The following is a 13,198-nucleotide window of genomic DNA, read 5'->3' as shown; positions in this document are numbered from 1 at the left end:
AGCTAAGCAGATACATCTGATTTCATACACGACCCCGTAGAGAAATGGGACATGAGTTGGACATACATATGTTGAATCTCTCTTTGACGACTTCTGATGACCGTGTCGCATCAGTCTCGAATCTAGCTCTCGTTTCCGGAATATGGTTCCTTATCTCAAATTGATCCATTGGCCGTCCTCCGTCGTCCCTGAAAGTGTGTAACATCATCACGGATACACCCTGTATACCAGCTTCCTATTCTTTTCGTCGAAGGTGATTATGTCTATTCACAAGTGCTGCTACTAGTGGAGATACCGTGAACTCCTTCGTGAACAATCATGCAGGAATCGTTCAAGCTCTGGTCATGATAGACCAAACACCGTGGTACCTGGCATTAAACAGTCTCAAATGCAGATGAACTGTTCAATGACTCTCTTCAAAGGAGATATTGCATCCTTAACTCTTGAATCCTGTCTTTTCCTCTACCTTGCTCCTTATTTTATGTTACGGTACTCGTAAAACGACAAGTTCTTTTATTGCGTAGAAAGTGCCAAAGCTCTTCTTACCCTCTGCCTCCTGGGACTGGCACGTGATATGACACCCTACATTAAACTCATTTACAAAGTTCCGACCTCCAGGGAGACGAGAATTCACGTACAACTAGTTACTGGGCGGAAATGATCTTCATGTTATCAACTCATCTTCTACTAACTCTACCCGTGTAGCAACCGTCCCACTGTATCAACTTAAAAATCTGAATTTATATCTCACTTATTGACGAGAGTCGTTGAAGTATGGACATACTGTACATGTACACTTTTAATTTTGAGAATGATTGAAAGTACATAGATAAGTTTATCTTCAGTCTCAGAATTTACTGCTAATATTGTGTCATTTTTACTGATATTGCAGGGGAAAACTCATACTTTACTTGTTTAAAGATACTAAGTTTACTTGTACTCACAAAAGATCACATTTCGATATTACTAGCTTATTATCTGGAATGTGAGAAAGTATGGACTTCACCGTTTACGATCAGATACAAATTGCAAGAATCCACTAGACAGAGTGTTCCCAAAGTTATAGGAAGTAATAGTGGTGGGGGAATGGATAGTATATCTCTAAGTATATGCCCTACGATCGATCGTTTATGAATTAAATTACAAACTTTCTAACTTTGAACAGAAAGTATTGGTAATAGTCTTACCTGCCACATTCTACATCGAGTAGCTGTCGCCGTATTGGTGTACCAGACGGGATATTGCACTCTACAAGAAGTACTCAAAATGTCCACCATGCGTCTGAATGCAGACTGAACATGACACCTCACTGATTGTCGCACACATTCCCACAGGCACTTATTCGATGGCAACCATGTTCCACGCACTGACGAAATACTGCAATGTCCTTAACGGCATGTTGCTATTTAATGAACCATAAAAACCTTAACTACAAGAGCTCTTATTGGGTGTTTGTGAGATAAGTACAAATAACCTTACGGAAGGTAGGGATGAATGTCCGCAATTCGTAATGTTTTTTTATTTTTATTTTAGCGAATAGTTTGCCCAAGGGAGGAGCTTGAATTAGAATGCGATGTTTGTGAGGTAGATAGCAGCTTCGTTTGCCCTCCGGCTTATACCACCCGCCGTACATCAATTCAGACAATATGCATGCGTAAGTTGTATGAATACAGTACGTTCCACGTACAAGAATCGCAAGTTTTCGCACTGGAAGGTATTGTCATTTACGCCAGCAAAGGTAAGGGTGTATTCTGCACGAAGGCAGGTCCGAACCTCCGCAGAGGTGTGCCTGAGCCGCAGTTTACGTACTGTAGGGTGGCCAGTTTCTTTCCGCTTCTCCATTCCCTTACCCCTACCAACAGCGCGTGGCAATCCATCCAAATCATGACCACGCCCAATGTTGCTTAACTTCCGATATCTTATGGGATCCGGTGTTTCAACACGGCTACGGCCATTGGCAAGTCGTTCATCATTAAAAACTACAGGAGCTACAAACATCAAATTTTCAAATTCATTTTTTCTTGAAATAAGATGTTATTTTTTGTCGTCTTATGCAGGAAGAACATTTGTACTTATACAGGTATTCTGAACAGAAACATACTTTTCTTGTGTATTTCATTAAGAGCAATAAGTGTTACCCATGTAATGTTGATGTGTCGATAGTAGTTCAGATACCATATTCACTTTTAAGTGTTGCAAATACGCAATTTCGTCGAGTTGCTCCACAGATAAGCTAGCTAGCATAATTATCTGAACGAAATAAGCTTTCTAATAGTAGATATGATAAATAAGCTTTTTGGGCCTTCGCCGTGTCAAGAAACAAAGGTGAAATTCTTTTCACGTTTCGCAGAACGCGTCTTCAGAACAAAATCTCGACTGTTCACGGGGAAGGCTTCTCCATTGCCCGCCGCATGCGTTGAAAGGCCACGGGAATGTGCTGTAGAGAGTACGCAGCTCCTCTTCGAGCGACGAACTCTTCCTAGGATTCAATTAGAATTTCATACTCTTACGAGGTATTCCGACTGTCAGCCCTCTTGAAGACCAACTTCGGTACTTTCTGAAAGGGATAAGTGAATCAGGTGGGGAGTTACCGGGCAGCTTGCAGGCACGTGACGACCTTGACTTCTATTGACCGCTTCGTCTGGAAGGCGAAACTAGAACATTCGTCTTCTGGCCGCGAATCGATGATACTAAAACTTTAACTCCAGGTATATAAAAGCAGGCTTGCCTCGAACAGAATGTTGTGTTTTGCTGTTTTGGTGAGTGATGAGTAGTCAGTTACGAATCGTGAGCTGAGAGTTCAGTGTGTGGAGCAGTCGTGAGTTATTGATGGCGCCAACTGTATCGTCATGGTTCGTAGTGATAGCATGAATTTGAACCTGGCTACATGGAACTGGTGCGTGTAAATGACTGTGGTGCGTCTGCAATGGAGTGGAAGTGCGAGGTGAAATCCGTCAGTCAAAACTGCGGAAGGATCGCCCGTTCCACGTAAAGACTGCCAACCGAAGACCCGCTGTGAGGACTAGAGACTTTCTTAAATAGCCAGTAATTAGTGAACTGTTGTCACCCTTTGTCAAATATAATGGTGTGTGTACTAATTGGGTCATCTTCAATTAAAATAGTTTAATGAAACCGCCAATGATTTCTTCGTATCAATACACTATCGCATTGAAACCTAAGAAACTACTGCGTATTTTTACAGCATAGATTTTGCACTTTGACGTCAAGGAATGTTTAAAGAGAGTATTGACTGAAATTTCCAACTTCCGCAATTTTCTACCTATTACCGTAAAATTTCAACCACTGATACATAATCGTACGAGAAATTATCACACAAAAGTTTGAGAATATTGGTACATAAGATTTCCATCAGTCGATTTGTATTGTATTTTACAATACAGCACACAAAAAGGTTCCTTGCGTCATTTTGTTTTGAACTGAAATTTGGACAGCCGGTACTTAACACCTATATAATCAACGGTTGGTCTGCGTTTTGTTTTCAGGAAAAAAATTCAAAAGGTACAAGAATTTTCAAATTTCTCTAATTTAAAAAATTTGTAGAAATGGATTACATTGCAATTTCAGAGCCTAAAATGGTGGCATTATCCACTTGAACATTAAAGTTCACAGCAACATTTAATTCGTATACATACTTGAAAATGTGCTAAAAGTACCACCAGAACATGAGAGAAAATGTTAACAAAGAGCATAGTGCCTAAAAATATAATAAAAGTGGGAAAACAGGAATTGAAGACGTGGATTTGCTCTCTAAACGTATGACCACTTCCTTTTAAAAATGATGCTTAGAGCTTTAAAAATAGTGGTAGGATGAAAGTAATTACAACTTTTTATTTATTTTGTATTTTTTATATTTTTTTTTTGCTAGTTGCTTTACGTCGCACCGACACAGATAGGTCTTATGGCAACGACGGGACAGGGAAGAAAGCGGCCGTGGCCTGGTGTGAAAATGGGAAACCACGGTAAACCATTTTCAGGGCTGCCGACAGTGGGGTTCGAACCTACTATCTCCCGAATACTGGATACTGGTCGCACTTAAGCGACTGCAGCTATCGAGCTCGGTACACCTTTTTTCTTAAAGTGAAAGAAGTAAAGATTGCTTTCACACAATAAAGTGAACAATCGATATATTGGACGGAAATGACCAAAATTTCAGTCAATACTCCCCTGAACAAAAATGTCATGTTGATGGTTTTGAATAAATTAGAATCATAATCATTTATAACCTTACAGTATAATTTCTAATTTTATCAATCAATAATTCAAATGTAAACTTAAATGTAAACTTCTTTACAAATCAATCATTCGTTTCAGATCCATGCTTGTTTACCCAAAAATAAATTGTTTTGGTTTCTCCTATCATCCCAAAAAACTAAAGCATTGAATTTTGATACATATATTCTGTTATATGGTAATCTAAGATATGGATGTTCTGTTTGTTTTAGTCTCGAAGACCATTGAGGAACTGAGTTTGGAATGGAAGACTATGAACCCTGTCATAATGGGTAAGGGACTGCGCATGCCCCAGTTTGAGATCGTCAAGATCGCCGCTTCAGACTGTCAGGAGTCTTTTCAGATCGGTAGGTATAGATCAATACAGCTGTGCTCTTTCTCATGCTTTTTGAATTCTCACACTAGCTGAGGGCTGTAAAACAAAGAAATTACGTTTTTCCACAGTATGAAGAAAAACCTGGAAAATTCTTACCTTAGAAACCAGTAAACCTTCAAAATACTAAAAACATGGCAATATCCCAAAAGATAATAATAATAATTTCGTGTGGCTATTTCTAGCCGAGTGCAACCCTTGTAAGGCAGACCCTCCGATGAGGGTGGGCGGCATCTGCCATGTGTAGGTAACTGCGTGTTAGTGTGGTAGAGGATAGTGTTATGTGTGGTGTGTGAATTGTAGGGACGTTGGAGACACCACAAACACCCAACCTCCGGGCCATTGGAATTAACCAATGAAAGTTAAAATCCCCGACCCGGCCGGGAATCGAACCCGAGACCCTCTGGACCGAGGGCCAGTACGCTGACCATTCAGCCAACGAGTCGGACATCCCAGAAGATTATCATGTCTATTAATTCGAGCCGTGAAAGCAAACTAAAACTTACTTGGAAATATGCTGCATACAACTCAGTTGTTTCTTTTTTTTCTTTTTCATAAATAAAATTTGTACATTTAAAAACAGTATTATGTTTTCCGACAATATTCGAATGCGGAATACAATAGTAATGTATACAGGCTTGGTTCCACATCCGAGAACGTACGACTCCCTAGGTAGGAACGAGCCGAAAGACGTGAAAAAAATGTTCACGGTTTAGCAAGGAAAAGATATCTAAGGTAAGACCTTTGACCGTGTCTAGCATGTTAATTCTAGAGCTAAGGCAGATACAATGCAATCGTTTTATCGCAACCGTTTCGGGAACAAGAAAGTAACAGTACCGAGCTCGATAGCTGCAGTCCCTTAAGTGCGGCCAGTATCCAGTATTCGGGAGATAGTAGGTTCGAATCCCACTGTCGGAAGCCCTGAAGATGTTTTTCCGTAGTTTCCCATTTTCACACCAGGCAAATGCTGGGGCAGTACCTTAATTAAGGCCACGGCCGCTTTCTTCCCACTCCCAACCCTTCCCCGTCCCATCGTCGCCATAAGACCTATCTGTGTCGGTGCGACGTAAAGCAACTAGCAAGAAGAAAGTAACAGTTTCAGTTTCTCTCTGTGTCGTTCTACTGTTGCGTTCTTCATTGGTGCAAATCCAGTGACGTTCCGCAACTCACATTCACTGCATGTACAAATCGTCGCATCGCGTCGTTCGCATTCGTTGCATTCCTTGACACTGGACATTTTATTATCGCGTATCTGTACTAACCGGACGAAAGCGGGTTTCTTTCTTTTTTTTTTCTTGTGCTGTTCTTTCTCCTACTTGTTTAACGTTGTACTAACACATTGAAGATTTTCGACAACGGAAGGATGTCAAAGAACTAGGATTGGGAAGGTAGCAGCACTGGCATTAATTAAGATACAGCCCCAGCATTCGTCTGGTGTGAAAATGGGAAACCACCGAAAACCATCTTCAGGGCTGTCAACGGTGGGATTCCAACCCACTATCTCCCGATTGCAAGCTCACAGTTATGTGACCCTTAACGCACGGCTAACTCGCTTGGTGCGTTATTTTTTGCATGCATTTACCATTGTTGCTATCGCGTTACTGGCTGTTGTTGTGTGTTAACATTGCAAGGAAGATTACGGTATATCAAATTATCACATCTTTCTTAAGTTATTGCTAAGTAGGTTTCCCATAAACTAATGTTTTACCAGGTGAGTTGGCAGTGCGGTTAGGGGCGCGCAGCTGTGAACTCGAATCCGGGAGAGAGTCGGTTTGAACCCTGTTGTCGGGGTTTTCCATGGCTTCACATTTTCACGGCAGGCAAATGTTGGGTCTGTGCCTTAATTAAGGCCACGGCTGCTTCCTTTCCACTCCTAGCTCTTTCATATCGCATCGTCGCCATTAAGACCTATCTTTGTCGGTGCGACTTAAGGCAAATTGTATTTTTTAAACTATTATTTTGTGAACTACAATTTATATGTTCATTAGCACCCATAAAAAAAGTTGCACAATATGTACGAACTACAGAACAAGATGTTATGTTTCAACTACGTTTTAATGTTGAATTCCTCTGAACCGCGTTTCTAAGTTATCTCAACAGGTTATAATGTTTAAGAGTCCAACTCGTTGGCTGAACGGTCAGCGTACTGGCCTTCGGTTCAGAGGATCCCGGGTTCGATTCCCGGCCGGGTCGGGGATTTTAACCTTAATTGGTTAATTCCAATGGCACGGGGCAGTTTATGTCCTCAACGGCTTTGGGTCGTCTCATTTCTACCCATGTCGGTAAGAGAAGCAGAAATTTTGCAACCATTTTATAAAATCAATTGCTTTGCCCAGCACTAGTTTATTTTACCGCACGTGCACCCCTGCCATTGGTCAATCGATGAAGCATGCAATCCAGACTTCCCGGCTAGTGTATTAGCGACCGATGAGGCTATTTTCACGCGACAAGGAGTGTTTAATGAGGGTACATGAAAAACGAAGTATACAAAACGGAAGTCGATATATTGGAAGACCTCTGGAAACGTATTTTGCAAACAACACAGGATATTCGGAATAGCCCTATCGTCTTGACTCAAGTACATCACAAACTGATTCGGAAATATTGTAAAGCCTGCATACGTACCCAAGGTGGGCACTTCGAACAGTTGGTCTAATTAAGAGACTCTGAATGGTAAGCTCTGCTACGCATCATGTAGTCTTGTGTATGTTTCTCCGATGCGGTGATGTTTATGTTTAGACACACACACAACCTGTTTATCACATCCCTCATATGTAGTTCTAACTGCTTACTTCGTCTGGCTGATTTTTCTGATTCTGGCTTACGTACAGTAGAGAACTATTGTAAGAGATGTTATCGCCTGCTACGTACTTTTTCTTCTCTTTTCTCCCAAACCATGGAACATTTACTATAATTTTTTCACGCCTTTCGGCTCGTTCTAGCATACAAAATGAAATATTGGAAGACCTATGGAAACGTATTTTGGAAAGAATCACAGGATGTTAGGAATAGTCTTGGTGTCTTGCCTCCGGTACATCACAAATTGATTCGTAAATATTGTGAAGTTTGCATATGTACCCGTGGTGGGTACTTCGAACACTTGATCCAATTGTCAGATTCTGACTGGTATATTCTGCTACGCATCATGTAGTCTTGTGTATATTTCTCCGGTGTGCTGATGTTTATCTCGTGTGTTTACCCCTTTCACTTCTACTGGGACATATATGTCCCGCAAGGTCATCAAGCAATACTATTGGGATTTAATTAAATTATAATAGCACAGGACCGTGTCCCACTGGTTATCTATATATTGCTTAGCTTTAACATTGCCATAAATGTCCAACAGATGGCACTTGTTCTCAGTTTTATTCATAGAGCGGGAGAATATCGATACGGGTAACTATTTTCGCGTCAATTCACAGAGGTTGCAGAATTGTGTTCATTGTGTAACACACGCATGTGCTTATAGCGATAAAAAAAATACCACTTTCATGCATCTTACAGGTCTGTGCAATGTTATAAATGATTTCTTTACAATGGGACACATATAACCCATTGGTAGTTTTCGTTGAGATATATAGTCCCAGTGATATTTTATAACCCGGTTTAGTTTTTAGAGCACAACGGAAAAGATTCAGCGTCAGATTTGTACTTTAGCTCTGTTGATGTTGCGGGTGTAAATTGCGTGCATGGTGGCAATGATTCGGAAGGTTTGTATGATGATGATGATGATGATGATGATGAAGCAGACAAAAACAACAATTGCAATGGAAATAATGTAGGCCTAGATCAGGGCCTCTCAAACGCCCAAACTCTCACGCGTGCAGAGCGAGGTGCATAGGCTCTGTGCACTGTGCATCGGTACGCTTCGCCTCAACTCGGCTTGACTCGGATGGTGTAGTGTGCTGAGAGCGACGAAGCGTTTGGTGGTAGACGACGTGTTTATCAGTGAAATAGACAAGCGCACGACAACAACATAATAATGGAGCAACCTGTTTCGAAGAAAGCAAACACTTCCGAAAGTCTATTTCAATCGAACTGGGAACTTTCGTATTTTTGTTTTTGTTTGTTTGTCGTGACGATAACGCCAAATGCTTAATCTGTGGGACGATAATTACGTGCGTAAGAAAATCATCTATTAAAAGACACTACAACAGACTACATTCGGAAAATTATTGTGAAATCATAGGAGACGTCAGAGAGAAAGAATTAAGGAAGTTGAAACAGCTTGAAGAAGAGCATTCTATATCCACAAATGAGTTTTGTTCCAGTACTGTAGCATTTTCATTTTGGTTACGGGTTCTGCATTTTTTTTAAATTATGTTTACATTCCTCTCAAACATGTATGTGTATTTCTAATTCATTTTTTAATTTTTTTAATAACACTGGTAACCTTGTCCCATACAACTGTGCGTCTCCGCTCACCACACGTAAACATTTCGCAGTGGGGGAGAAACAGCAGTGAAGGTGAGGAACGCGGAGACAGGCCGAACGGGGAGACAGGTGTAGGGAGAGAGGAGTGGGGGGTCTGCACTCTGGTCAACCAAGCGAAGTCGTCTTTTGCACCGTGCACAGTGCATGCACCACGCGCATGCACTCTGAGAGGCCCTGGCCTAGATGCTTTCGATAATAATGAGGATGGAAATGTGAACCCGATAAATGACCGTTTTTGGTCGCCTCCAAGCCGAAATTTTCAGCGTAGGCTGAAAGTTAGCGACAATAGCATTCTGGTAATACTAACCAGAAACATAACATAACTATCTTGATGTCTGGTTACAGATTTTTCCTCGTAGTCTGCTTGTCTACATTACTCAGTGTACAAATGTAAGGTTAGACATTTTCAGACGAGAGAAGAAAATAAATGTAGCAGATACTGATCACTCCGAAATATTGCTTGCGTCAGGAGTAACATTAGTGATGTGTTACAATAGAGTACCGGATTTTTCTGACTATTGGTCAAGTCACGCATCACTGGGGAATGAGGCTATCAAAAGAGCCATTCCTAGGAATGGATGTCAGTCCTTGCTCTCGAAGTTGTACTTTTCCAATCCTGACAAAGGGGAATATTCTTCCAAAACCTATTACATGGATGATGTAATTTGTTGTTTGAAGAAGACATTTCAGAGAGCTAGGGAAGATAGTCCTTTCCTGAGTACTGATGAGTCCATGACTGAATCCAAGGGATGGTCCAGCCCAGGCGCGGCTCCATAATACGATCTGCAGAGCTGCAGAACCTAGCGATCCCATCCTTCATATTGAGTGTTTATATCGAGCCAAAGATCGATACCCATACAGCTGCTGGTGATCTGGCAACCCTGTTTAGAACTGTGAACGACAGAATATTAGGAGAGCACACTTAACTACAGCTTTCTTCCGATAGGTGACTAAGGGTCGCCCATAAGGTTCTGTATGAACTGCACGCCTTGCAGTACGTCTGACCTATTCTCGTGACCATAGAGTCAGTAAATAATACACTAGACAGCGCCACCGTCCGTGAGAGAATCGCTGTAGCGAACGAGCATGTTATAATCTCAGCTGTTTGGGAAAAACTCCCTCCATTGTACTCATCAGTGTGAACAGAGAACTTATAAAACTGTGAGGATATTGATATGGTTTAAAATTCTTACATGTCAACATTCTCAGATACTACAGTACAGTTGTGATGCTTCTGTTGAGTAGAAAGAAAGCCCAAATAGCTTAAATACAGGATAAGTGCGTGATAAAAGAAGATGGTTGTGATTAAGTAGCACAATTCAATTTACTGTCCATGTTAAGTCTTCAAACAACGTACCTTATGATTGGGGGTATGTATACTTTTCTGTCTTTGGTGTAAATGACCAGGACTTCAGCAAAATTCTATCCAACGGCCGAAAACATTCTCCCGTACGAAGCGAATGAGCGAGTTCTTAGGCCTACAAGTATATACAGTAATAATGACTATGTTTCTCCGTAACGGTAGTGAATTCTTCCGAGTTAGGTAGTCATGAAATTGAAAACAGAAACGCAAGTACCATCAGATGATGTTCCCCCTCCATTAAGAAAGCCGGCTGCCAAAGATGTATGCAGGTCTCGGAACCTTTGTAAATATGTGTCGATAGATCAACATTGTTTCGATAAGTAGAAGAGGGGCATTATTTTTTGTAACTTTTTAATTGTTGTTTTTTGTACAAGGCGGTTATTTATATTGTCGATGTCCGTCGAAATCGGGGTCTTACAAATTGAGATGAACGTCTACCTGTATTATTTCGGTACATTTTCGAGAACTTCACACTGATATGACATGGAGTAAAGCGTTTCCGGAGTTGGAGAACGGATTCAAACGAGCTCAGCTGACACTTTCCGTATGCAATACGAATTTAGATTTGTCTATTACACTTACTGCAATGGACTGGGCGTCACAGAGCAGAGCCACCAACATTATTCAGCACGAGCCGCCACTGGTCCAGCCTCAAGCAATTTCTACCTTTGAAACCGGGGAAGTGTAGATTAAAAATCTGGGAACGTTGTGATTCGAAAACTGGTTATATGTATGATTTAATATGTATTCTGGAAAGGAAGAAATAAGTGAGGAAAAGAGAACACTTGGAGAACGGGTAGTGCTGAAACTGGTCGAATCCATGAGAAGGAGTGATGTCACCGTAGCATTCAAGAGATTTTTTACGTCTGTCAGACTTACAAACACGCATATCTAACAGAAAAAGCATGCCAAAATTTGAGGGAAAGTTATACAGGAGCCAATGTAAGTATTTGGCTAATGCTTCTGGAAAACTTGCTGCAAGATGGCAGGATTCTAAAGGAGTAGTAGTACTTAGCAACTGCCATATGGAAAACGAAGTCAAAGTGCTAAGAAAGAAGGAAAGAAGAAGTTCCCTGCCCAGAATCAACATCATTCTACAATGAAATTATGGGAGGTGTAGGTCTCTCAAATCAGAAAGTTGGAACATACGATTTCGAGAGAAAATCTCAAAAGAGGTGGAGAAAGGTTTTCTTCAAGGTCCTCATGATGGCCGTTGTCAATTCTTGGAATTTGTACCAAGAAACCAAGCATAAAAATATTCCGTTTCTGGAGTACATTATTCCCCTTGCAAAACAAATGCAACAATAAAAAGGAAGATGACATCTGGGCGACCTAGCTCGGCATCAAAATTGATGTTGGATATCGGAGATCACTTGCCGTCGGAATGCAACACCAGAGAGCGATGTGTGAGGTGCGGAAAGCAGAGGAAAGGAACAAGAACCAAAACTCTCTGTACAATGTGTAAGCTCCCTCTGTGCAAGAACTGCTTTGCATCTTATCACACTTGATCTGTTGCACCTAATCTAACCTACATGTGAATTGTTCTAAACCTAATAATTTGACTTTATACATCATCGTTTTAAGTTTGGCTATTTAGTATTCTGTGTACCACATTTGGTATTTCATAATCTTATAAATAATGGTATTATAAATAAAGGTTGGCATCTTTCAAAAGATACCCTGGACATATGTCCCACCCACCCCCACCCCCCTCAGAAGCACAACGTATGAGGTATGATTTAGATATTGAAATTCCATACTAATTAGAAGTTCATTGACCAGTAAATACAAAGAAATAACCTAATTTATGAAAAAATAAAATTGGTAGTGAAAGGGTTACACCATACTCCACCCATCCTTTATAACACATGACTGAACGATTGCAATGGTTTACTTCTCACTAGTACTGAAACGCCTCTTCAGCCACTTATTATAAAAAAGATACTATCTTATGATATCAATGTCTTCATGATCCAGTGTCTGTGATGTATGTAAACCCACACACAATTTTGCTTTTATGAAAGGAATTCACTGAAATATGAAGGGTACTTTCGTAGAATGCTGTATTGTTAATAATCTGAACTTTAAAAATCAAAAATGTGAACTTTAAAATAATGTTTCTTGTTAGAAGTAGGCACGCTACCATACCCCTACACCATGGGGCAGGCCTAGTAACTTGAGTTACTTCATATTCTAGTTTAATAAAATAATAATGCTAATGAGCACTTAGATATCAGGTTCAATCAATCAATCAATCAATCAATCAATACTGATCTGCATTTAGGGCAGTCGCCCAGGTGGCAGATTCCCTATCTGTTGCTTTCCTAGCCTTTTCCTAAATGATTTCAAATAAATTGGAAATTTATTGAACATCTCCCTTGGTAGGTTATCTCCTTGTTCTCGTATTATACTTCTGTGGAAATCCTCCTTACAGGTAACTACAGCTGTCTCGTGGCAGAGTTTCATCTGAGCCGTTCCGTGGGTTTCCATCTCGTACAGAGCTACTTGCCCACTATATTGATTGTCGTCATATCGTGGGTGTCCTTCTGGATGGACGTGGACTCTGTGCCCGGTCGAACTACTCTAGGTGTCACGACACTGCTGGCGGTGTCTTCACAGTCCTCGGGTGAGTAACTCGGCAAGAGATTCTCTTTAAACACATGTAGGCCTATATTGGTTAAAGGGATTCATTACTTGATGCTGTTGTTAAGAAACAAACGTTCTTTTAACTTTACTTCAATTAAGGCTACCCCCCGTTATCAAAGAGTTTTATCCTA

General features: G+C 40.8%; 1 protein-coding gene across 1 annotated transcript in view; it reads left to right on the top strand.

Annotated features, from left to right (window-relative positions):
• The window catches only part of LOC136880903 (glycine receptor subunit alpha-3-like), a 347,710-nt gene that overhangs the window by 276,399 nt on the left and 58,113 nt on the right, over positions 1 to 13,198 (top strand). The window contains exons 5-6 of the mRNA XM_067153433.2: positions 4,464 to 4,598; positions 12,856 to 13,047. Coding sequence (XP_067009534.1) covers positions 4,464 to 4,598; positions 12,856 to 13,047 — 327 coding nt within the window. The remainder of the gene's footprint in view (positions 1 to 4,463; positions 4,599 to 12,855; positions 13,048 to 13,198) is intronic.

Source organism: Anabrus simplex, chromosome 9 (genome assembly GCF_040414725.1).
Source record: "Anabrus simplex isolate iqAnaSimp1 chromosome 9, ASM4041472v1, whole genome shotgun sequence".
In the NCBI taxonomy this organism is placed as follows: domain Eukaryota; kingdom Metazoa; phylum Arthropoda; class Insecta; order Orthoptera; family Tettigoniidae; genus Anabrus; species Anabrus simplex.
Note: the sequence above shows the minus strand (reverse complement) of the source record. Positions and strands in the feature narration are given on the sequence as shown.